Genomic DNA, 25,445 nt, shown 5'->3' with positions numbered 1-25,445 from the left:
GACAGGAGGAATAGATTTCTCCAATGGGTTGAAGGTCACACTGAGCAGCCAAGAGCAGAAATTGTTTCCATTTGGATCTATAAGTTAGTCCCATAGAAGCTCTCATGCTTTGAATAGCAAGTAACTTGCACTTTTGCAGAGTAGCACCTATCTTCAGACTCTACTAGCTAACATCTGTATTATTAGATGCAGAGCCAACAAGTGCGGTTTCTGTGAAGTAACACTTGGGATACCTAAGGACTAATGGATGTGTGAGCTCACTTTAGGAAGCCATCCTGAATGTCAAAACTGATATAACCCAGGCTGGGACCAGCAGAAATACCAGAGATTTGTTTAGTCTTGTATTTTTAAGGACTTTGGTGTTTAAACCCTTCTTGAAGGCTTCCTGCTCTATCAGCATGGATAACAGTGTTCTACTCATATGTTAAGCCTCAACTTGAACATTATCTTTGACCTGCAAATCATGTATGTCTTACATACATCAAAAAGCCATGCCTATGTCTGGAAAATTCTTTCCACAAAATGCTTCTATGAAATAGATTTTCCTATTCCACTTCCCAGAAACTCTTACTTGGGCTTTTGCCATCTTGTGTTTCAGCTGGTTCAGGTCTCTTTAGGGTGGCCTTACCACATGCAGTCTTTCCCCACTTATATCCATTCCAAATACTGCTTCAGAGTCTGCTTTCTTATCCTGCTATCTGGATGATTTCACACACTGCAGCAGACACTGAGAGCCAGCATGGAAACAGCCATCATCTTCAGACTATGCTCAAACTGTCTTCCCCTTCAGGATGTGAAATATTTCCTGAAGTCTCCTTCTCTGGATCCCACTGACAGATTAGTTTGCAGGGGAAGAGTCAAAACATGAGAAAAGTTCATAGTCTATCCAGTTAGGAAAATATGCCAGTGTAATTCAGTATTTTTGGAGGCATCAGTTCACTGGTGCTTCAGGAGTTAAAAATAAAAAAATAAAAATTAACTATTTGGTGGGAAGTCATCACAAGACTTGAACACTTGAAATACTGTTCTGTTTTGCTGCCTTCTAGTCGGGTTTGCCATCGGCCTGGGAGACAGTGGCATTAGGTTAAGAACAAAAACTATGGGAGAATGCAAAGCATCTGAAGAGCTCTCTTTTGGAGGACATAACAGAGCTTGATTAGTGTTACTTTTGGATCTTAGGGTAATGATTCACTTAGTAAAGACAAATGGATAAAGGTGATACACCTTTGTAATTCTCATCTGTAGGCCAAGTTTAAGTGCTTCTGGAAACCACAGAGACATAAGAAACAGAAAGATTACTATCAGAAAGTTTTCTAGCTTACTAGAACACTGACTCAATGCAGGTAAGGAGAAGCTAAATCATTTTCTTTATCAACTTTTTCTGAGTCTTAAGTGCCCTTTTTTGACTGCTCCAACAAAAATAATCTCAGGCAAGTACCTTGACTTTCTAGACCTGTTTGAAGAATGCTGAAAAAATCTGGAGTAGGTAAGAAATGGAGCAAAATACTTTCAGAATATTCATCTTGTAAAGAAAGAATGGCAATGTTTAGTGACATTTTCCTAAGGAAGAGCCTTTTTTCCCCCAAGGATCTTTAGGAAAGATCTTTAGGAAATTTTGTTTCAGCCTTGAAATTATGGATGCGTACATATTCTACCTAATTTTAACTATTTTTGCCAGGACAAATAAAATAAGGTCCCTAAAACAGGAATGTGAACTTGAGAAAAGGATTTGTCTGGCCATATACTTAAGGCATGTTGTGTTTTTAAATAATGTTTGTTTTGGAGAGAGTGGAAAGATCATCACTTTAGAAGGTTTCTAAGGACTGAAATAAGCCTCAAGTCTGAGATGAGAGCAAACCATTAAAAAGTAGGTAAATCAGGGCAACAGCTGGAGAAACATTTGCAAAAGAAAATAGTGGAGGCAATTGAAAGGGTCAACTGTTGTGTGAAGATTCTGTAGAGGCAAAAGGCAGTTCATGAATGATTGATTTTACTAAGCTGGATTGAAAGATAACCTATCTCAATCCCGGAAAAAGAAAAAAAATGTAAGAATTATTAACTATATTACCTTGATGAAGTTCCCAAGTTTCACATCTTCAGGTTATATAGCACTCTCACATGATTGTTTTGTGCATTCACTAACTGAAACACTTAAGTCTAAGCAATTGGTATTATTTAAGTGCTGTAACTGTTTTTTGTCTCAAGAAGGGTGGTGAGAGAAAGCAAAGAAGCTTGTAAATCATTTGTGCAGAGAAGCCGTCATTTCATGAATATATTTGGTCTCTGCCAAGTGACCAAAGAGAGGTCAAGTGACTTAACAAATCAAAAATATCCACCAGAAGAATGCATGTCCCTTGCTGGATTTTGATACATAGCTGTCTATAAAGTGGTTTATTTCTAGAATACCTTCTCCTACTTCTCCTCTGCCTTCCTTTCTTTCACACATCATCCATGAAAAACACCAGGAAATTTATTTCAGGTCAGCAATAACATGCACAAAATCTTTACAGCAAATAGGGGTGATCACTACTTAAGTGATCTGCAGGCTTTACCTGACAACAATTCTTTTCTTGAAGTTGACAGACCAATAAAATGCAGCCACTAGGTAAGAAAAATTAATACTTCTTGTGTTTTATTATTTTAGCAGTTCAGAAAAGGCTTAGGAAAAGGTGACCATGTAGCATTTATAAATATAAGCATACAGCTGGGACAAAAGGCACTTGTTCTCGTGAACAGCAAGATTATTCAAATAGATCTACATGGTACAAATTTACTGAAAAAAACCCTCTGATTCCTAGTAAAACCCAAAGATTAAGTGGACCGATCATGTCTGCCTTGGCTTTGGTGTACATTGCTCTCGAGCTACAAACCACTGGACCTTCGGGAAAGGAAGGATGACTGCCAAAGACAGAACTGTCTTTGACAATTCAAAACTCTTTTGTTTAAGAACAACTCATGAAATATCTCATCAGTACATGATTATAGTCCGAAAGCCTGTAAAATAAGTCAGAGGTGCCTTCCATACTTTGTGCATCTGATTCATCCACTTCAAGTCAAGTGAATTTTTAAGCTTCCAATGCAAGCACCCAGGAACATAAAAATCCAGGTCTGTATGTAGTATGACCAGTAAGAGACCACAGTCCTGCATCACCTGACACGTGCTAATGTGCAAGATTAAACAAAATTCATGTCTCTCTCCCATAACCATATCTGTGGTGGTAACAGCAGTAAAAATTGACTTTTTCTCATTTAAGCAAGCAGATATGCCTTAGAGGTGAGACCAAATGCAGTCCTGTTAACTTAATATGAAACACCCGTAAGACTGTCTTCTGAAGTAAATTTAGAAGGCATCTCCTTGCCTTTTCAGCCAGTTAGATGGCTTAATCTTATGAGTTGTTATGAAAAAGATCCCAGTGGTGACTTAAATATCTCAAATGAATACATATCTCAGTCTGAGAGTCATCCTGCTGTAGTGTCAGTACTCAGAGATACTAAGTTCTTTTCAGAATGTGTCAAACCCAGACCTCTACTTCAGTAGGGCAGAATTTTTTCTAGCTCTTCATGGGGGCATAACCACCAATCCATACTTGCAGCAACAGGTTCAACTATGGCTGCAAGTTGAATCTCGGCCCTAATTCTGGAAACTTCTGATCTGCCTGTTTTAGTTGCACTAACACCATCTTTACTTCTTATTCTGACCTGTTTAATATTCTTGTTTACAGGGGAGGTAGTCCTGGCTATTCATAGTGATGAAGAATGACAGCATTCACATTCATAATGTTACCAGTATGAATGGTACTGTACATAGAGGAATGAGACTCAAATGCCTTTTCCACAAGCTGAAAATCCATGGTAAAGACAGCAGGAATGTAAGGACCAATGTTAAAATCAGAGAGACGTATGAAGCAATGGAATAAATGTTAAGAAGAATAGTCTGAAATGTGTCAAGGGTTTCACAAATATTAAAGCATGCAGGCTTGACAGATTAGTTCTGCACCCAATTCAGGATGCTGTTACTCTCCTGTGACTGATGTTTCTCATGATATAATAAACCACTTGTTTGAGATTATAGGCATTTGTAAACAAAACCAAATTCCTGTAAAATAATGATTTATGGCTGCTGGAGAGGACTTCTTTTTCGCTAAAGTTCTCTGCAAGTGACAAAGCCATCTAACTTAGATGAAACCCCACATATCAAGCTATGCTCAGATCCTTTATGCTAAAATAGATAGACTGATATCACCATTGTGCTTTGTGGTCTCTGTGTGCTATAGGAAAACTTAAGAATTTGTTTAACGTTTCATTGTGATTACAAAAGCTTTCATTCATCTCCCTGTGGAAACTGAACCCGAGATCCATTTGAAATGAGAAATTTCCAAAAGGGGAGTTTGCACCTCCCACGTCCTGAGTAACAAGTGCCTTGAGATGAAGCATGCTGCAAAGCAAGGGGTAAGCTAGCAACCTCAGCTCCATGTCGCAGAACTGCTTGTGTTTGTCAGCAGCTACATCAATCCCAGGGAAGCTGCAAAACCCCATGCAAACCTGTCAATTAACTCTGGTTAAGCAAAGCTTGGTTCAGCTAAGGAGATGCATAGTCATTCCTCCGAGAGTGTTAACATGATACCAAACATAAACATGTTTTCCATTGGCCCAGTATTAATATCAAATCATTTTTTCATAGGAATCAAGGGCTGTTAACACTGAACTATCAGAAGCCATAAAGAGAGAAAGATTTGGAAGAAACTCTCAACATTTATCTCATCTCTAGGCCAATGTACATGACTGACATCTATTCACTTGCTTTCATGTGTCTGGGTTTTCTTAGCTGAGATGGGGCCATTTCTTACATAACTTCATCCAGTCCAAAGAACTGTGAGAAAAGGCCTTAAATAGCTATAGCTCTGTAACAAACCATAAGATGCACCCAAAAAGGAGAAACTTCTCTTGCTTGTACCAGTTTCATACTGCATTAATGACAGGCTTTTCAATAGTAAAACTCATTTGCTGTGTACTATGCAAATGAGACACCACCAGCAGCATCTTCAAAGCAGGAAGTAAAAGCATGTAAGTGAGCAAAATAAACTTTCTAGTGAGATAAAATTATTATCTCACTCATTAGGTGGACCTAATGCATTACCTCCGCTGGGACCTTTGGACTCTGAAACATGCAATGAGAGAAACCATTGAGAGGAAGGGAGGAGAAAAACCAAAAATCATTAAGAACTCTGATCTTTATTTTTTGCATTAAAACTCTACAATATTGAAACATCACACAGTCCTCTCCAAATAGAAGTTGCTATAAGCACTTTATCACCTGCACGTATTTTAGCATTCTCTACATGGATCAGATGTAGTAGATTTAGCAACCAATGCTAGAGCACTACATCAAAATTCTATTATTCTGTGCAACTGCATTATGCATTAAAACGCCTTCACCACTAGCTTCTCCCTTTTAAAATGACTACACGCTTGCTGGGCAGAATATCTATCAGAAGACACTTCAGTTTATCTAGGATTTGGAAAATATATTTGAATTTAATCTTTCAGCTTTTAAAGAAATACTTTTGATCTATACCATTGTTTTTAAGAAGTGTAATGGGCTGAATTATAACCCACTAAAAGCTTCAGACTGTTGGTTTTCCTCTGAAGGTCAGAGACTCTCCTCATAAACCTCTGTTCTGTCCTACAGTAGACCTAACCTTACATATGAACCCAAATTTGTTCCTTACCCAGAAGGTTTGCATCTACCAAGCTTTGGAAGAGCTCTGAAGCTTGACAATGGGAAGATATCCCCTGAGAAATGCACACCTGAGTGATGGATAACTACATCTAATCTCCTCTGCTCAACTCCAGGTCTGCCATTTTACATCCCACAGTGGCTGGCAGCACTGCTGTATGACTGATGGAGGTCTGGGAACTTTCTCAGAGAAGTCCTAGTGTAACACATGCAAAACTAGTTATGTCCTAGTCACAAGGATACAAAGAGCACATGGGTGTGCCCCATCTTTTACAGATGTTTCCCACTTATGCCCCTGTAACTGGTACACTGTAGTTACTGTAGCTACCTTTTTCTACAGAAGACTTGACAGGCGACCTTTGGATACTTACCCGGTTACTGCTCAGGTTATAAGGAGGTGCTAAATCTTGGCGGCTTCCAGAAAGCTGAAATAATTTAGACAAGCAGAATTATTTCTTATCAGAAACTTAACCAACTGATAAATATGCCTCTTGACAAACACAAGGAAGGGTGAAAAGAAATAGTTCTGCAGTTAAAGCAGAACTGAAATCCAAGAGATGAAGGTGAAATCCCAGTTATTGACCTGGAAGGTGCAAGAATTCTACAAGTTTGATTACCAGTTCTATCAAAGGATTTCTTTCTAAATTTTGAACAACAGAAGTCTCACCCTTCTTATGCACAACACTGTTACAAAGTTTAAGATCAATAAATACTTGTAACTTGCTTTCAAATCTTGTGAAGAAAAAAAACATTTTCAAGTTGGTAGCAAAATGAAAAAAAAATCCAGTGTTCAGAAAAAAAAAAAAAAGCACTGCTTTTTCAAATAGTCTGGATTTACAGGGATGCTTTCAAGCATACTAGCCTGTATGATGAAAGCATGAATATGTGCAGATTTTGCCTCCATTTAGCGATTTACATGCTCACAAATAGCACAGACAAACAGAAGGGTCAAACAGAAGGGAATTTATTGCCATACTCCATGACTGGCATCATAGAGACCTGTAAACTGAAAGACTGGACCTGCTGCCCTCAGTATGCTGTAGATACCAGCATGGAATACTCACTCGATTCACATTGGGAGAGCTCAGGCTCCTGCGGTAGAGTTTCCCTTTTCCCATTAGCTGCTCCTTTACAGCAACTTCCTGTCAATCAGAGAGAAAAAAAACAAAGAAAATATGCATGCCTTGCAAGAATCTAAGCTCCAATCACCCCAGAATAGTTTTGTCTATACAAGAAAAATGTTTCTAAACAGCCTTATTGCCCAGGCTCCCGTCTGTAAAGTCTACTGTAACCTACAACTTGCAAATAACATGGCTAGAAGTGTAAGAGTAGATAAACTGTAACATGTAGTATTTTGCTGATTGGCCCACATAGGATTTTGCAGCTAGTTCTGATTCTAGGAAATGACTGTTACAGATGTAAAGACTAAGACTCTCTTTCCTGGCTGAGCTCTTATTTTAATCCTTTAAACTAATTATATATGACAGAGAACTTGCTTTCAATACTTAGAGTGCAACACACTTCACCATAAATTTATAGTGGGCAGGCACATACTCCAGTTTGTTTTGCATAACTTTCTTTTGTGCTCGCATAATTTATATCCAGAACAACTCTCAATAAATGTTTTTTCTCTTCTGCACTTTTCCTGGTAAACAGATCCAGTTACGGTACTTAATCTTAACTCAATCGATGTCTTATTTATTGACAGAATGGGTGTGATTACTTCAAGGTAGAACATGGGCAAAATTACAAGAGCTCTTCTAGCAAATTTGGAAACTATTACTGAACACCAGGCTTCAGAAAGCAAAAGCTAATGCCACATAACTACATTTCTGAACCATAATTAGCAATGCACAGTCTTAAAATCAAACCAAGCATCCCATAACAGTGCATTTAACATAAAGATCCCAGTCCCATCCATCTGTATTATAGGTAGTTGAGTGAGAGCATCTCTTTATAGAAAGCTACATTTGCATCCTTGGATGTTTGCCACATGCACACTTTGTAAGGTGGAGGTAGGCACTGAAGTGGTGTTTTTGGTTTGTTAGCCATTGCATGCACTTAGAACATTTGTATTGCTATTGTTCTCAGTAAGCATATTCTCTGCTGTCTGCTTCAGCCTTAAAAACAGACCTGGCGCAGACGATCCAAGGTGAGAATGTTCTCCACAGACAGCACACTCCTCAAGTACTTCTCAATGTAGGCTTCAGAGTCAGCTGAAGCTGCATCTTCAACGTTTGCTGCCATTCTGGCTAGTGCCTCACGCTCTTCAGCTCCTTGAGCATCCTAGGAAGATGAAAGATATGACATTCTTTTAAAATATAATAAAACCATCCCAAATCAGTCCTGAAGAAAATTAATTTTTAAAACACACAGCACATTCAACATTGCTCGCCCTTAATCTAAGGGGCAGGTTCAGATGTTTTGTGCTGTGTGGGTGCTCCTACCACAGTAACGACACCTCAAGCTAGATGTGGTTATTGTTTTTCTGTTGGTTTTGGTTTTTTATGGTGTTTTTTGTTTGGTTTTTTTTTTTAAGGGATGGGAGGGGAAGTCTCACAGTGAGACATTGCCATTGATTAGCAAAAGGGCTGCATTCAGATATTTCATAGAATCATAGCAGGGTTTGGGTTAGAAGGGACCTTATAGCTCATCTAATTTCAACCCCCTGCCACGTGTAGGGACACCTCCCACTAGAGCAGGTTGCTCAAAGCCCCATCCAACCTGGCCCTGAACTCTGCCAGGGATGGGGCAGCCACAGCTTCCCTAGGCAACCTGTGCCAGGGCCTCAGCACCCTCACAGGGAAAAATTTCATAATTAAAAAGTGCTCAAACACATTTGTAGTGTTACCTATCCTGTGAGAAAAACAAAATTTCAAGTGACTTGAAAGAAAAAATATAGAACTTTGCTTGAAAAACATTTCAACACTGCGTGCTAAATACAGCAGAACATAAAAGGCACAGTCAGGCATCAACCAGCCTTTTTGGCTCTTTATGTGTTAATGTTTTCACAAGTGCTCCGATAGAGCATCTGTTTGGAAGGAAAGGATTAGATTCTATCTATGAACATGCTCAGGAATCAAGAGCTGCATAAAGACATTACTTCGAAAAAGCCACTTTGTTATTTTTTACATATTCTCATGCTCCCTGCACCACGCACTTCACCTGCTCATCTTTACTCCCACTTTTTCCCTCTCTTTCCTCAAGGACCTCAGTAAACAGATGCTCACCTAACAAAATACATAGCGACCCTGACAAGACACAGGTTGCTGCTAAGTCACAGCATGTAAAGGAATATGCTTAATCTTTTATAAGAACCAGAGTTTATGCTTGCAGCAGCAAGAGCTAGCATGCTCAAAATAAGGGAAAATCAGAAATTTAGAGGCTCTTAGCCAATTTCAGCTATGCTGATTTCTTATTCACCTCTGGAATATTTGAGACTATCTCAAAAGTGACACCGCAGCCAGGAATGGAACTTCGGTGAGACATTCTTCGGAGGAAACTTTGTGCAAAACCCTATGGAGAGGCAAAAATAAAAAAAAGGAAAATATTTCTTTAAGGAGAATATGGTTTAACATATTTAAAATGAAATAAATATACTTTATAATGAAAGAAGCCCAGACTCAATAAATATGTAAGAGTCAAAGATTTTTAACTTGGAGACAAATCATTTGCTTGTCTGTATTTCAGATACAGAGAAAGGATTAACTTTCTTCATTGCAAGGTGACCGTTTAACCAGCATACAAATCATTTGTTAGCTCTAGAAGTGGTGTGTTGTTTTTTTTTTTTTTATAGAGCCCTAGGTGACTTGTCTTGAATATTGACAAGTACAGACTTTAAATTCTTGACCAAAGAGATCGTTACGAAGAATGATTTAAGGCAGCATGGTCATTGTTTATGCTGACTTGGCGCCTTGCAGGGTTAAGAACTGGACTGTTGAATTAATGCAGAGATGAGTCATTCAGAGATGCTGCTGAGACAAACACCCAGGAAAGGTTATTGACGAGGATTTTTAGAAACCTAGCAAGAAAGCCAAAGATTCTGTGTTGAATAAAAGTAAAACACATCACTGACTAAAATCCATAGCAAACAGAACTGATGAAGACTTAACACAATCGTAATTACTGGCATGCTCAATTTCTCTATTGAATATACTCTTTCATTCTATATGACAAAAAAATTCACTGGCCTCTTTCCGAGAAAAAGCTTTTGCCTGCTTGAAGCACCAAGTTCTTCTGTTCCTAGCACTAAAGGCAATTTAGAGTTGTTAACAGGGTTTCAGGGTGTGACCACACCTCTTCTGCTCTTGCTTCAGATTTTAACTACAGATGTGCAAACAGAATTATAATTTAGGCTTTCTGCTTTGTTATTATCACTGCTAGGGGAAGCTGGATTCTGAGACAACACTGAACAAACTCTTCACCACCATCCTTTTCAAGAATGAAATATTTTTCAGGACAAGATGCTGCAAATAGAATGACAACTTTCTGCTTTCCATTTATCAAATATCATGCTCTTACCTACACATTATTTTAAGAGCACAAGCCAATTGGAAAACATAAGAGACAGAGTGATTGACTTTGGCAAATTACACAAAGGAATCTCTGCTCCAACTACTGTTAGTTTCTCTCTAAATATCTGGATAGATAGAAATGGTCAGCAGTAATGTGTGAACATACTATAAGAGCAGGGAAACATATAGATTTCTTGTGATGCACAGTTTCTCCAAAACCTGAATTGCAAGCTCATGAGAAGTTAACTCTTTCCAGTGACTTGGAATAAAGCCCTTAGTAATTAATACAAATAACACTGAGTCTCTCATACCCGTGTCCCACTGAGCCTTTAAGAAAAAGCTGCATTATCATCCACAGTATAAAAGATACTATGAAAATTACTTGGCAGCTGAAAGTCTCGACACATGAGACTGATAAGGTGCTTCCATGCAGACAGAGATGAAGGTAGATACAGGAAAATAAGGCATAGCTGCAGCATATTGCACAGATCACAGCTTTCCCCTCTTCAAGCAGTGATAACCATGGGGCAGAATGAAAAGCATGAAGGACTATAGAAGACATACCTGTCTGCCATACACATTGACACAAATGCGCTTGCGTAACACTAATTGCATTTCTGCAGGATGGCTGAGCTGGACAGTGGCTCTCACAATAAGGTAAACTCTTTCATCTGCTGCTGTTCCTTTACTGAGCTGGATACAGTCGTGGACTGTGGAATCCCATGAGGCTTCTGCTTTCACCTGCAAAGGAAAAAAATGTATCCTCTAATAAGCATAATTAGGTGTATAATTAACTGTAATTAATTAAGCATAATTAACAAAAATACATAATACATAAATTTTGAGAGTGAGCTTCTCCATTTCACTCCCTATGAAGAAAAATCCCTGCACTTCAGAAGAGGCCATTTAAAAATCAAGATTAGTTTGCCAAATGAAGACGCTGGGATTGAAAATGCCAACTTGCTCAAACTCTGGAACATTTCCTCTTGAAAACAAGATTTTTGAATACCCAGGATCATTGCAAATAAACTGTAAAATATGCAGAACTACAGGACCATTTGGCCTAATTTATTAACACAAGTCAGAGAGCAACAGAAATTGCAGTGAAAATCTTCCATCACACCACATAAACTCTCGTCTGCATTTGAGAAATAATGTTGCAGAAACATTTCTAGCAATACAGCAAAACTTGGAATTTCTCTTCTTGAATGTTAAGTATTACTGAAAATTTAAACTGTTTATATTCAAGCCATAAGAAAAACAGTCTGGTAGCCATTTTTCCAGGCTTTGAAAACAAATCAAAACAAAAAAACCCCAAACCCATAAAACCCATCAGAAATAAAGCTCCTCTAAAATATAAAAGAGCAATAAATCTCAGAGTAAGGAGCAAAATTGTAAGGAATAAAAAAATAACATCAGAGATTCTAAGCCTAAGAGCAAAAATCACGAACCGACAATTGGAAAGTTGTAAAACTCAGAGGCAAAATGTTGTGTAACGAATGGAACAATGCACAGGTGAATGTTAACTGTAACGACAGGTAAGACTGTTTAGTTTTTCAGCTGGGGGATTCCATTTTCTAATTTGCTAAGGGAGTTGGTTTTGGTTTTTAAACACAAACTCAGAATCTGAAGCTTTTGTAATGCTTGGATTTGGATGAAGGAAGATCCTTGAGTTTTATTATTTTTCAAATCATGGTTATAATCCTAGTGAATACTTCTGGAAAACTTGAATTCAGTTATGTTAGAAACAAGTATTCTGTACTTTGTATGCAGTCTTCGATGCGCTATTTACACATTTTAATATAAAAAGAGAACAATTAACAGACTTCTAAACTAAATATACTGGCCTGCATCTCTGCTTACCTCACTATCATGATGCTTCACAATCTGCAGTTCAAAGAATTCCTCCTCCTCTTCTGCAACAAGTGTAGCATCCCACCCACCTGCTTCTGGGTCATCAAGGTTGTCTTGGGAACTGAAGTCATCAGCTAGAAACAGAAGTGAGTGCAAAAGGTGAGGAGACACAAAGCAATTGTCCTTTTTAAAAATATCCAGCAAGTCATGAATTCACGTTTTCATCAGTAACTCCCCAGCTTGGCTACTTATACTCTATCTACAAAAGCAAATCTCTTGCATTGTTTCACTTCAAAAAGAATCCCATTTCAATAGAGAAAGTGTGCACACAGATTTGGGAACACAGACTCAAGCGTGCTTTATAAAGTCCTCTTTCTGTGGGACTCTCCCTCAGCTGTGAACATCCCCTCCTTGCCCACAGGTGTGTTTTCAGCGCTGCAGCTCAATCATACCAAGTACGTTGCTCATCTGGCATCACTTAGGTGGTGTGGGGTTTTCTTTTTAAATAAAGATAAGCTGATGGTTACACAAGTAAAATTACAGACCATGATTAAACAAACCCTTCATCTGGTTTCTGAGAAGCAGTTCAACCTCTTCTGGCTCAAGTCCCTCACCATGAATGATTAACTAGCTCCTCTCTGAAGCCATTTCATATACCGACATGCTTTGTTAGATGAGCAAACCATAAATGTAAACAGCATTGCAGCAAAGACCTCCTCATAACAGGCAGAATGCCGCCTCCCCACTCTCACCTGATGCTTCTAACACGTTAACCCCCTTTAAAACATCTTAACAAGAATTTGTTCAGCTGATGAGGCATTGCTGGCTCCCTGGATTACGCTGGGGTTGCTGCTTTCTTGGCTACAATTTCCCATCTTTGATAGAAATATCTGATAAATACTTTGTTTGAACCGGATCTTGTATTTGGATGATTGGACCATACATTGTTTAAAAGAAACACACGATCACTCTCTGTAAACTAATTTGAGCTAACCATGCCACATTTTTTTGATATTTAGATCTTATTATCAGTGACTTCACGTTTTCTTCTGAGTCATCAGTAAAGAAATTACAGGATATAGCATCAGTGCTATATCCTTCTGAGAACTCAGAAAGAACATTCCCAACAATAATTTTTAGTTTACACTGCTATTGCCGTACACTCCCTTAGATGTACTCATTTTACTATTTCTATTTCAAATATGAAAAACATTGTAATTATGAAAATCTGTGGTCCTCCCATATATAATGCTATTTTGAACATTAAACAATGTTTTAGTGAAAAACATGCACTCCCAAATTAATCCACCTGCCATTCCAGGCATGCCTTCATTTTATTAGCATGGTTAAATTCTATAACGCCTCTGGCTGCATAAAGTTTGTTTCAAAGCACTCTGTCATTTTAAGAACCACTTACCATTCAAGTCAAGGAAAATAACAGGAATGTGAGTTTCCATACCAGGCACTGGAGTCCTAAGACGGAAGACAGGGACAATGGTAGCATTTAAACTAACACAGATTTAACCAGCACATGTACCTTACGATACAAGCCCCAAGTACATTACGTTCAGAACAACTGCCATTTTAAGCCAGACTACTGATAACATTGGCAAACAGTTTTACTTTAATTTACAGATTCCAAGAGACTCAACTAAATTGGTATTTCTTTTATCCTAGCTGTCTCAGAATTACTATATTCTTTGACCTCTGCTTTCAGAGAGGCTTTCTCCCTCTAAAATGCTAATAGCAAAATTAAGTTTATTTACTCTGACACATACATTTATTAAATGCAACCCCCTCTGCATTAGTAATGGCAGTGAAGACAGCAGAGTGAAAATCACAGCATCCAGCGTCAAAGTTTTTAAACTAACATTGATGCTGCTACACTACACAGTTATTACTCTTTCTTACAAACCACACATATTTGAGAGTCAAAGCTGCTATTTAAGGTATCTTTCATGGAAGGAGGGGTAACATAGGTGGTGTTCTGTTTGTTTTTAAAACAAAATAGTCCTTGGCTAAGCACTTTAAGCTACACAACATTAATAAGGAAATAAAAATGTAACACGAAGCACGGAAGGCTTTAAGATTCCTTGTGGCAATCTTAGCTGTGAAAAAAGGCTGTAGCCATCTCAAGACAAACTTGGACTTGACGAACTTTATGGTGAACAAGAGCAGGAGTCTTCTGTAATATATATGGTGCTAAAATAACACTAAACATTTCCTCTGGTCTGAAAGTGTTCAAAACTAATTCTTCCTCAAGGAAGTTTCCTGCAGCTCCACTATTTTTCAGCCTAGTCCAACACTTTGATGTGAAGGCTGATGTGTTTCCAGCAAGCATTTGTCATTTTTATGTTTCAGAATTGCTAGCTTCAACAAACTTTAGCTTGAAGCTCCATGACACTCAATTCCATCAATAAATACTGTTAGATGTTTGCTCAGAAAATTTTTTCACAAAGTTGAAAGCAACTGAAGACAAAAGATTTGAAGTGAAACAACTTTGCCTCCTTATCTACAGTTGTTATTCACAGCTGCTACAGTACAGCAGTCTCAAGTATAGTGTAGCTTACTATTTTTAATGTTTAGAAAATTACATGGAACACTTGCTGACTAAACAGACTGTGCTCAAACCAGGAGTGCAACAAAATGCTCCTGTAGATGCAGTATTATTATGACAGAGCAGCCTTTTAAGCGAATGAACTAGGTAATTAACATATTAGCTAATTTTTTAAAATGGTACGTGCAATGGTAATAAATATTGATCCTGTTTTTTCAGAAGGTCAGAATTACACTCTGATCAATAATAGTATCGTTTACTAAATACCATTTCTGAATTTCAGATAGACAGCCTAATAAAATAATTGAAGCAAGAGGCCTAATTTTAACAACTTTGCTCATATGGTGCACAGAGGCCAGATTAAGGAAAGCAAAAAATGGCAATGATCCAAGCCAGGAACAGGCCATGCATCATTTTTACATTCATTCTTGCATATGGCAATGTATGTTCATACCACTCTGCTGGAGCTCCAGGAATCCCACTGCCAGCAGAAGGAACCATTACAGCATTCCTTTCTTCAGTGAGTGTTAGTCTCATCTCTAAAAGCTGTGCCTCCCGATCCGCATCATCTTCTGTTTTATCTGAAGAAGCAGGATGTTAGGCAGGACAATAGAGAGCATTTCTTATTCGGTGCCTTATCATGTCTCAGTGATCTTACACCAGCTATAACAGAATAAAACCTCACTCCGCTAAGATATTCAGCACACAAAGAAGAAATACACAGTATACAAGAACAATTTTATATAGGCTTCTCTAACTTTAGTTTCACTGAAAGTAAATTACTGGTGAGTTCAGAGATTCAACTCTCCATTAACTTATTTTATAAATTTTGCAATACATTAAGATAAAAAATTAAGTGAGCATGCCTCAACATATCACTATTGTTACCTTTGTATTTTGCTTACCAGGCTTCCCAACCAGTTTTTGCAGTTGCTGATCAAGATACTCTTGCCGCTTTGTTAAAGCACACAGCCATTTCCGACGGAGCCTCTCCAAATCCCTATCCTGTAAAGAGGAAAGTAGTCATGATAAGTATTGACCCAAGAAAGCCAAGGTTTCCTATTTGTGGATTACACATTTCCTCAACACTTCTGCTCATCCTATACCCAAGAAGAAAATAAGACACAGAGCAGACCTCCAACAAATCACTTAGCTCTTCTCTATTTTCTTTTGCACAGGACAACTTAAACAGAAACATAGAACAACTGAGGTTGGAAGGGACCTCTCTGGAGATTGTCTAGCCCAGCCCTGCTCTGTGCCCAAAGCAGGGTCAACCACAGCAGCTTGCTCAGGGCTATGTCCAGTTGAAATCTGAATATCAACACGGATGGAATCTCCACAACCTCTCCAAGTAACTTCTTATGTGAAGTGCAAACTCACTGCCTCTTTTCCATTAACTGGATACCACTGATAAGAGGTTGGCTCTGTCCTCTTTACCCCTTCTCATTCACACACATTGACAAGATCCCATCTGAGTCTTTTCTTCTTCTCAAGGCTAAACAACCCCAGTTCTCTTAGCCTTCCTTCACAGGTCCAAATCCCTAACTTTCCACATCTTATTTGAATTAGTTTTGTTTGCCAGCTTGAGGCATCCTTCTCTAGCTGTTATTCTGTATTTCCCAGCTGAACAAACTGCATTTTATACATCTTTGCCCCCAAACTAGTCTAAAACTCACTAACTACTACCTTGTGGCAAAGCTGGAAACACCAGTCCTTATCCATCACTCAGTGTTCCCACTCAGTGTTTAGCAGCCTCATTTTAGCAATCCATCCCTGCCCTGCATCACGTGACTGTCCCTAGTTCTGGCATTTGCAACTAGGCCTTTTAAAAATATTTCTTCTGAAGTGCTCATGTCCTTCAAAAAAACCCCCACCCGGTATCCTTAAGAACACTCAGTTCATTTGTCTCTTGTGTAGAAATGCTCAGAAATGATGAATGATACTCTACATGCAGTACGTTGGGTGCCACAAAGATGAGCTATCAGCTCCAGGATGCCTTCAGGCAAGCCTCTTTTACAGCCGTTCAGATGCATTCCACATCAAAGTATAACACATACTTTGTCATGAAAACTGGGTGGATGAAAGACTATAAACTACAGTTGTATTACTCAGCTGCAGACCCCTAAAGTATGCCAGAATCTATCAGAAAGCATTAAATATCTGGTTGCTCTCATTACACAAAGTTGAGATCTATAACAATGATGATGTGCTTTTGTAAAGTTATTCACAAGAAGATGAGAAAGGTATCACAGATATTGTATCTCATCAGCTCCCCTTTAAGACTCATGTTACTGTGACATTATATAGAAAAAAATAGTGTGATGTTTCCCTCTGTCTTTGGGCTCCAGGACCAGAATCCCCCTTCTTCGCCTAAGGGTTGGTAACCATGCAGTATACTCCAGATGTCTTACACATAGCACATTCATAATATGAAACAGCATAAAGTATTTGACTGCAACATTCAACACTGCTATGCCTATTCTTGTTCTCTATCAGGACAATCTCATAGAATCATAGAATGGTTTGGGTTGGAAGGGATCTTAAAGCTCATCTAGTTCCAATCCCATTGCCACTGGCAGGGACACCTTCCACTTGACCAGCCCCATCTAACCTGGCCTTCAACACTGCCAGGGGTGGGGCAGCCACAGCTTCTCTGGGCAACCTGGGCCAGGGCCTCACCACCCTCACAGGGAAGAACTTCTTCCGAAGATATCATCTCAATCTCCCCTTTGTCAGGTTAAAGCCATTCTCCCTTGCCCTATCCCTACATGTCCTTGTCAAAAGCCCCTCCCCAGCTTTCCTGTCAGCCCCTTTGGGCACTGGAAGCTGCTCCAAGATTTCCCCGAAGCTTTCTTCTCCAGGCAAACCAACCTTGGACTAACTCAAACAGCTCCTTCTTATACTGGGGCTCCAGAGCTGGTTGCAGGACTGCATGGAGTGCTCTTCACCAGAGCAGAATGGGAGAATCTCTCCCTTGACCTGCTGATCATACTGCTGGTAATGCAGCCCAGGACACGGTTGGTTTCTGGGCTCAAGTGCACACTGGTGGGTCATGCTGAGTTTCTCATCAACCAATGTCCCCAAGTCTATCTATGCACGGCTGCTTTCAACACCGTAATTTGTCAAGAATGAAGACTCCTTCCCACAGAACATCAAAAGTGAAAAGTAATTGGATTTTGGTTTGGAAATACACATTAAGGGTTCTTGCTCTTTCTCTTCCACCTCTCTAATCCACCACCCAGCTTTGTAGCATAACAATCTACACACTTCTCAAGCTTCTAGTCTCTTCAGTAGATAGGCTCTCTGTATACCCAGCCAGTACAGCAAAGACAAAATACTGGTCCTCCTCTGAAGTGTTTTAATCTGAAATGCATGAGTTTGTAAAAACAAAAAGGATTCAAAAGTTTTACCTGATAACTGTCCATTTCATCCTCTTCTTCCTAGGCCAAAACATACCAAACCATGCCATTAATTTTTTTTATAGCAGGATACACATTGAATGCAAAAGGTGTAACTATTTTAGCAAGTCTTACATAAAAGTCTGAGCTTAGCAATAGTATGATCACAGAATTAAAACACGACATCTCAAAGACTCACTGCTATGAGCTCATCCAGAACAATCCAACAATTATAATGGAAAAATGTCAGAGAGATATAGCTACTACAAATCTTTGTAATTGGAAGCAAGTGTAACACTTGAATTGCCCTAAGAAAGAAAGACGAGTATTAGTGAAACAACTTGAAACCTGTTGATCCTGCACAGCAAAGAAAAATGTGCTGGTATAAGACTTCAGTATCAATATTACAGCAACTACTGAAAAATCAGTCTGGCATAAAGGATTTGAGGTAAGCTTGCTGTAGCATCTACAGGGAAAAAATTGTAAACATCTAAGCCAACTGTTGGGGAGTTTAAATAAGTGTGTCACACCAGGAGTTGCAATGTAGACTTTTGACATTTGGATTTCCATTATTTTCTGATAGGAGACACCACCTTTCATTCTCAACATTTATCACAAGCAGAGACACTTGCAGTAAGAGTAAGCAGAACTGCCACTCCTTCACAGTGAATGGAGAAGCAATGAGGGCTCCAGTCCTCATGGAGTTATTACTGATCTATTTAAGCAATAACAAGCCACTGGAGTCTACTTCTGTATATAATAATGAAAGCAAAAGCTTAGCTAAGCTAAAATGAAAAAGCCATATAGAAGAGCATTTTCTTAGTTCAAGATCTTTAGAAAATCTTTCATATTCCATAGATACTGATTTACCTGAGACAGAGAAATGCTAATAAGGGGACTAAATATCCAGGTGCTCAAGTCAGAAGGTTATTGTAAGATAGAGGACTAATAAAACATGGTTTTCAAAGCCCTTTCCCATGTGGGTTATCAGTGTCAGACACAACTCACTAGTCTCTCTCTCTCAAGCGGAGTTTAAGTCTTTCTTCTTGAAAGAATGTGCTATTTTGTGGATTGCCAGCTCTGTCAGATACGGTTGAAACTGGTCAACAGATCAGGAATTCACTGGGGAAGAAACAGGGTGAGACAGACCGGATGTTCACCTGGGACTTGTCACCTTCTGAAACAGGCTCAAGGAGGCATATGTATGTTGCAGGTGTGTAATAGCTTTCAAATAAAATTTGCAAGAATCATTCACTCTTTCTTGACAGAGAAAAGTCTCTTAAAAAACTTGCTTCATTCAGGAGTAAAACAGAAACGACAGTTTACTTGTTTCATAGGACATGGGTATCAAAAACCGCTATGATTGAAAGGCAGCTACAAAAGCCTGAAGGTAAAATCGCTAGCAGAAGCATAATGGGAAGTGAAAGCAATAATCTGCCTAGGATGCTGCTGAAACATGAGATTTCTGCAAAGGAGGAAAAAATTCCCCTTTTCGTACCCCTGACACGCAAGGGGCAAGGGGCTCTTAAGGTTAGGAAACAACAAAAAAACTAACTACTTCAGACCTCAAAGAGAAAAACAATACTGATTAAGCTAAAAGACAGGAGCAGACACAGGCTGAATCACGGTCTGTCAACAGGGTAAACATTATGGAAAGCTGGAAGATGTCCCCAAAACTACCTCGTGTTTAGGTGGACTTGTCTCAAGCAGGGCAACTAATCAAACAAGTCTGGAGACTTGCCTGTGCTATTGCACCAGATTTTGGCTTGCTCACTTCGAGCAGTGACTAGATTTTAATGCAGCTGTTGGGGGAAGAAGTCAAACTGCACTAGAAACTGAAATAAAATAAATCAAATATACCTGCAGCTTAAGATGAGATGTAGCGCTTCTGGGGTTGTCAAACTGCTCAACATTTACTGTGGGTCAACAACTGGTTCATATAATTCTCACAGTTGTAGCTCAACACTGTTTGAATACACGTTGCACATAAAATTGCTGCCACATTTAATATTTGAAGTAAAACCTACCGGACAAACTCCTAATGAATTTTAGAAGCTTCAATGTTTTCTTCTTTGAATGGTCTGTTAAGGTTGTGCTGCTTTTAAGGACAGTAAAAAGATACCAAAACCAGAAAAGACACAGAATGTAGTCTTACAAACACTATTTCACTATGGAAAATGAAAAGATCTTCCACAACATTTTCAAAAAGACAGAGGTTTAGTTTCAAACTATCCTGACTAATCACTAAAACCACAGCCAAAGTAACTCTGCCAACTTTTCTTGATATTGCTTTATATGTTTAAGAAGTTGGTTTAAAAAAAAAGTCTAACAAAACCAAACTAAATCTTAAAATTAATGGGGCTGCCTCCAGCTGTCACACAGGACACCACTTTATGCTTTTACATGTCTTGGAAATAGCCACAGATGACAGAAAGTATTCACTCTTACCTGGTAACTTTCAGGTAGTTTTTGTGACTTGACATGTTTTATTTGAACACAGCCAATGCCAACAGATAATATGGATTCCTCCATCAGTGGCAAGGTCCCGGATTCCTGTACAGATCTCACTTCAACCTGAATTCGTCGAGACTGCCCCTGCCAAAAAAAAACAATTGGAAATGCTCGGGAAAAGAGAATAACAAATACTAGAAGCTTAATGACAGAGAGACCTCTAGTGGCAGTTATTTGCAAGTACCATTATGTTTTTATTTTGTGAAGAACAAAGTGGTAAGCCCGGCGACCTCAGTGTCCCAGTGTTGAAGAGTTACCCTTCTGTTGCAAGGATTTGTTTTCATAGGATTGATATATTTACAGAAAAATAAAAGTTCAGCATTCAGCAACTTCCCAGTTTACTTTTCTGGAGGATTTTTAAAACATACACTTATAGAAATTTATTTGTAATACTTCTAAAGGCAGGTGGGTCTCTTCCCCACCTATAAAAGAGAAGAAAAAAATAGTCTAATTTTGTGAGCTACTGGAATTTTAGTAAACTTGACTGAAAATTATTAACCCCTGGTGCTATCAGCGCAGCAAAGTAACTGGTCTTTATAAAACCCACAGGGGAAAAAAGATGGAAAAAATCATCAAAGGAGTTGGGAAGTTTGGAGGTTCAGCTTGTATCTGACTTTTACTAATTCCTTGTGTTCTATGGGCACTTTGAAATGTTAACTACTCAGTTAAGCATTAAAAATTTAATGTATGTAGAATTCAAAGAACAAAAGAGTGGTTGGCCAGAAGGATCAAATAAAAGCGAACTCTGAACCTCTTCAAAAAATTATGAAGTCCAGTTGAGACTGATGACTGTTCTAGCAGGTGCTACCCAGAACAGAACATAGCAAAAAGATTACCCGTAAGCATTGATCACCTTTAAATCTGAGCTTATGCACACTGGCAGTTTCACAAAACCCCGAGGGACTCCACTCTCTTCTACATTTTGTCTGCTCTACACAATAACTTATTTTGTGTCCATCCCTTAACCATACAAAATAGCAGCTTCTTGGCTTTCTGCAGGCTCTTTTCACAGCCAAAATATATCTGCCTCCTTACCTGTCTGAGCTGGAAGATGCCTCCAGTGCACACATCCCTGGCAGAAGTCACCTCAACCGGGCAGTATTCCCCATTCTCATTCAACTCTAGAATTTGAACCCAGAGTTCTACTTTTCGCGTTACTTCACTCCACCTGCAAAATATGTCAAATATGGTTTCTATTTTTTTTTTTTTCCACAAAGAAAGAAGCAGCACAACCGATTAGCTCAGAATACAGACTGAAGAAGCAAAGGAACAAGTCAATATATGCACCATTTCTAAGTGTATATAATCATAGAATGGTTTGAACTGGAAAGGACCTTAAAGATCATCTAGTTCCAACCCCCCTTCCATGGGCAAGGATTGGGTTACCAGCTGTACAGTTCTTATAATTTTACTAACAGCTATTTCAGTCAAAAATCAGAAGTAAGCCTCTGCAATCCAAACCCCAGTTCCAATGCATTTTAACATTTATGCTTTGAACTCAGCTACTGCCATAGAAGCCCAGCATGGTTAGCCCTATCAGAAGACAGTGTAATAAAATATGATGCTGTCTCAGAAGCTTTCAAGATATAGCGCACTCTCCTGAATTTCAGGAACTCCTGTTGGAGCAAGCCCAGAGAAAGCAACAAAGATGCTCCAAGGGCTGGAGCACCTCTGCTATGGAGACAGGCTGAGAGAGCTGGGCTTGCTCAGACTGAAGAAGGGAAAGCTCCGGGGAGACCTCAGAGCACCTTACAGTGCCTCCAAAGGGGCTGACAAGAAAGCTGGAGAGGGTCTTTTGACAAGAGCCTGTAGGGACAGGACAATAGGGAATGGCTTTAAACTGACAGAGAGGTGATTTAGATGAGATCTTAGGCAGAAGTTCTTCCCTGTGAGGGTGGTGAGACACTGGCACAGGTTACAGAGAGAAGCTGTGGCTGCCCCACATCCCTGGCAGTGTTGAAGGCCAGGTTGGATGGGGTTTGGAGCAACTTGGTCCAGTAGAAGGTGCCCCTGCCCCTGGCAGGGGGTTGGAGCCAGATGATCTTTAAGGTCTCTTCTCACTCAAACCATTCTATGGTTTTATAGCCTGTTTTTTCCATCTCCTTTTTGCCATATTTTCCTGACTTTTCTTTCAAATTTCCCTACATACAGCTTAATGTTCAGAGTGCTCAACACAAGTTCAGGCTGGAAGTAAAAAGGTAAATAATTGCCAATAAATTAAGGTGCAGAGCAGCCTTCTAATTGGAGAGGCAAATTAAGGAAAGCATTTAAGAGAATACTATTAAGCTTCCTTTGGGGACAACAAACAAGCAGCCCCCTTCAGTCTGAATTACCATACTGTTGCATATTTACTCCAACTCAAGTAATTAGCAACATGGCTCTTCCAGTGGAAGCACTACAGGGATGACATTTCATGGTCAAGAATGAATTGGAGTCAGACCTTGAATAAATATATCAGCATACAGTCAGGACAACCTCTTGCTGTTTTAGACTTGATAGCTCTTTCTGGAGCAATCTAGCATAACAATATAAAGGAAAATAATCAGCTTGCTCTTTTGTAAAACACAGATTGAGTTTGCCTAGCTAAAAGGGGCTTCTAAGTCTTTCAAGTTTTACTACTAATTTGAAATAGGGATGGGCATTTCTCCTCTTTCACTTTTTCAAAGCCTACTGACACATTGCACGGTGGTTTTCCAATAGAGTCTACAATCTCAAAAACATGCTCAGTTGACTTCAGTTCAAAATTTGACTACTTATCTTGAACCTGCCTCAGAACTGGGCAGCTGAGACAGGGATTTTCCTGAAAATTCTAAGCCAAGGATCTATTTTCCATATTTACCTGTCACGAAGGCTGCGTGTTTTGGCTTGAATTATTCCCAAATCCCACAGGGCTGGATTTTTTCGGTCACCACTCTGCTTGTGCCCATATACTTCTATTGCCAAAGCACCATCATAAAGATGCTCCATGAAGTCTTCGGAAATATTTACAGAAACTTCCTGTAAGTGACAAATCGTTGTTGACTGTGACTACACAATGACTTTTGCTTAGAGATTTATTGTCTTGGCTTTAATATAAGCATGGAGTAAAGTCACCCTGGTCTCCAAGCCACAATATAAAGGAAAGAAAGAACTGTCACCTTCATTTGTAAAATCAGAAGGTAAGGCAATGATACATGATTTACTGAAGATTCAAGTCTATAAAGAGCTGAAAAATGACCGCACGCTGTTCCAAGTCATCATCTGATGGTTCCAAAAAAATTAAAATCATATTTTCTAACATTCAGTCAGAAAATCAAAACTCATCAGAAGGTATTGTATTTATTAAGAAATTATAAGATGAATAAATTGCTCAGTGTAATAACAAATGACAAAGAACGAGAGGAGAACTCAGATAATTTGGCTGGGATTCATCTAAGCTGACTTCATCTATCTCTGTTAAAGATGCCTACACTCAGACAGTTGCTCCAAAGTCAATGGGAAGAAATGGTCTGTTCTAAGCTACGTGACTTAACTTTTTACTACTTTAATCTACTACATTAGGATAACAGGCATCATGTCCCAGGACTGGGACATTTCTCTCCACTACATCAGAGTCTAAAGTGATTCATGCTCAGCTGCATCTTTACTGTGGGTAAGCTAATATAAGTCTCTCTGCTGAACAGATTACTTGCCTTTATTAACCCACTTCATCTTCTGTGATTTCCACACAAGTGAACAATGTAGAATAATCAAACTTATATGGACTCTGAAGATGTTTAAGTTCTTATTAAAAATGGTATTAGGGTATCAGCCTCATGAAATATTACAATGTGAGTGAAACTGCCTACAATTTCATTAATAAAATAGAAAAAGAAAAAAATACTTTACATTGCAGTGATCAAAGACAACCATGCACCGTGGCTCCTTGCTGACAGAGGATAAGGAAGGATCCACCTCAGGTGCAACATTGACTGGCTCCAGTTGATCCCAGAAAGTATATTTGCAGAACACAAAGTTGGAGAGATGCTGTGGCAAACCTGTAGCCTGAAGTATTTTAATCTAGAAAAGAGATGAGAAATGAAGGAAAAGCACTTATTCATTAGACATAGAATTAAAATATTTTCTGTTGGAACAATGTTGCTCTATATCCAAAGGATAATCAAAAACCCCAACAAACCAAACAAAATCAAACCACAAAACCCAAAACAAAACAAAAAAACCCTCACAAAATATGACTTTCTGCACCAACACACACGTGGCAATATTTTGAGTGCATTGGCTGACCATGGTCACTAGATGTCATCAGGCACATATTTCTTGGGAGTAAAAGCTAGAAGGCTGAATTTTACAAACACACCAAAACATCTTGCTCGTTTTTAATGGTGAGATGCAACGAAAACATTGTCATTTAAGAAGGACACAATGAAAATCTTGTAATTCTACCTAAACCTGGCTACTTTATCCTGAAAAATCCCTGTTTATTCTGTGATGCTAGAAACAACACAAAAATAAGCTCAGCAATACAGAAGTAGCCTGTGCCCTCTTGTTCAAAATCAAGGCCGAATAGAAACCAAAATGTTTTGTATGTATCTTCTGATCTAAGTGAAGCCACTGTATTAACCATACTATTTAATAAACTTCTGTTCCCCATTTGTCAAGTTAAGATAAAATTAGACAGGCTTCTATAGTAAGGCAGCACTCAAGATCCTCAGGAGGATATGTTTCCTGCAACAATATCCCATACTGCTTGCAAGCACTTGGAGCTCTGTGGGACAGGAAAAAACATAAAAAGGAATACAGCTGCCCCCAAATTGTTCATTTTGTCCAGAAGCCAGCGAAGTTGGGTACCATTCCCTCCTAGTGCTTTTTGCCTCTCTCTTTTCTTAGCTGTAGCT

The 25,445-nt window shown here is 38.9% G+C and overlaps 1 protein-coding gene across 7 annotated transcripts in view; it reads right to left on the bottom strand.

The window, feature by feature from the left end:
• The window catches only part of KIF13B (kinesin family member 13B), a 129,283-nt gene that overhangs the window by 18,362 nt on the left and 85,476 nt on the right, over positions 1-25,445 (bottom strand). For 4 of the 7 annotated variants that reach the window (XM_061461088.1, XM_061461090.1, XM_061461089.1 and 1 more), the window contains exons 22-36: positions 24,439-24,609; positions 23,411-23,568; positions 21,607-21,739; positions 20,509-20,655; positions 18,073-18,102; positions 15,568-15,667; positions 15,117-15,243; positions 13,523-13,578; positions 12,115-12,239; positions 10,816-10,992; positions 9,161-9,253; positions 7,871-8,023; positions 6,802-6,879; positions 6,109-6,162; positions 5,138-5,158 (exon numbers count right to left, since the gene is read on the bottom strand). In XM_061461088.1, coding sequence (XP_061317072.1) covers positions 5,138-5,158; positions 6,109-6,162; positions 6,802-6,879; positions 7,871-8,023; positions 9,161-9,253; positions 10,816-10,992; positions 12,115-12,239; positions 13,523-13,578; positions 15,117-15,243; positions 15,568-15,667; positions 18,073-18,102; positions 20,509-20,655; positions 21,607-21,739; positions 23,411-23,568; positions 24,439-24,609 — 1,623 coding nt within the window. The remainder of the gene's footprint in view (positions 1-5,137; positions 5,159-6,108; positions 6,163-6,801; positions 6,880-7,870; positions 8,024-9,160; positions 9,254-10,815; positions 10,993-12,114; positions 12,240-13,522; positions 13,579-15,116; positions 15,244-15,567; positions 15,668-18,072; positions 18,103-20,508; positions 20,656-21,606; positions 21,740-23,410; positions 23,569-24,438; positions 24,610-25,445) is intronic. The other 3 variants (XM_061461092.1, XM_061461093.1, XM_061461094.1) reach the window with 1 other exon arrangement.

Source organism: Pezoporus flaviventris, unplaced genomic scaffold (assembly GCF_033815535.1).
Source record: "Pezoporus flaviventris isolate CSIRO_AGI_PZ_B2104156 unplaced genomic scaffold, CSIRO_AGI_Pfla_v1 ptg000031l, whole genome shotgun sequence".
In the NCBI taxonomy this organism is placed as follows: Eukaryota; Metazoa; Chordata; class Aves; order Psittaciformes; family Psittacidae; genus Pezoporus; species Pezoporus flaviventris.
This window is presented reverse-complemented; position numbering and strand designations above follow the sequence as displayed.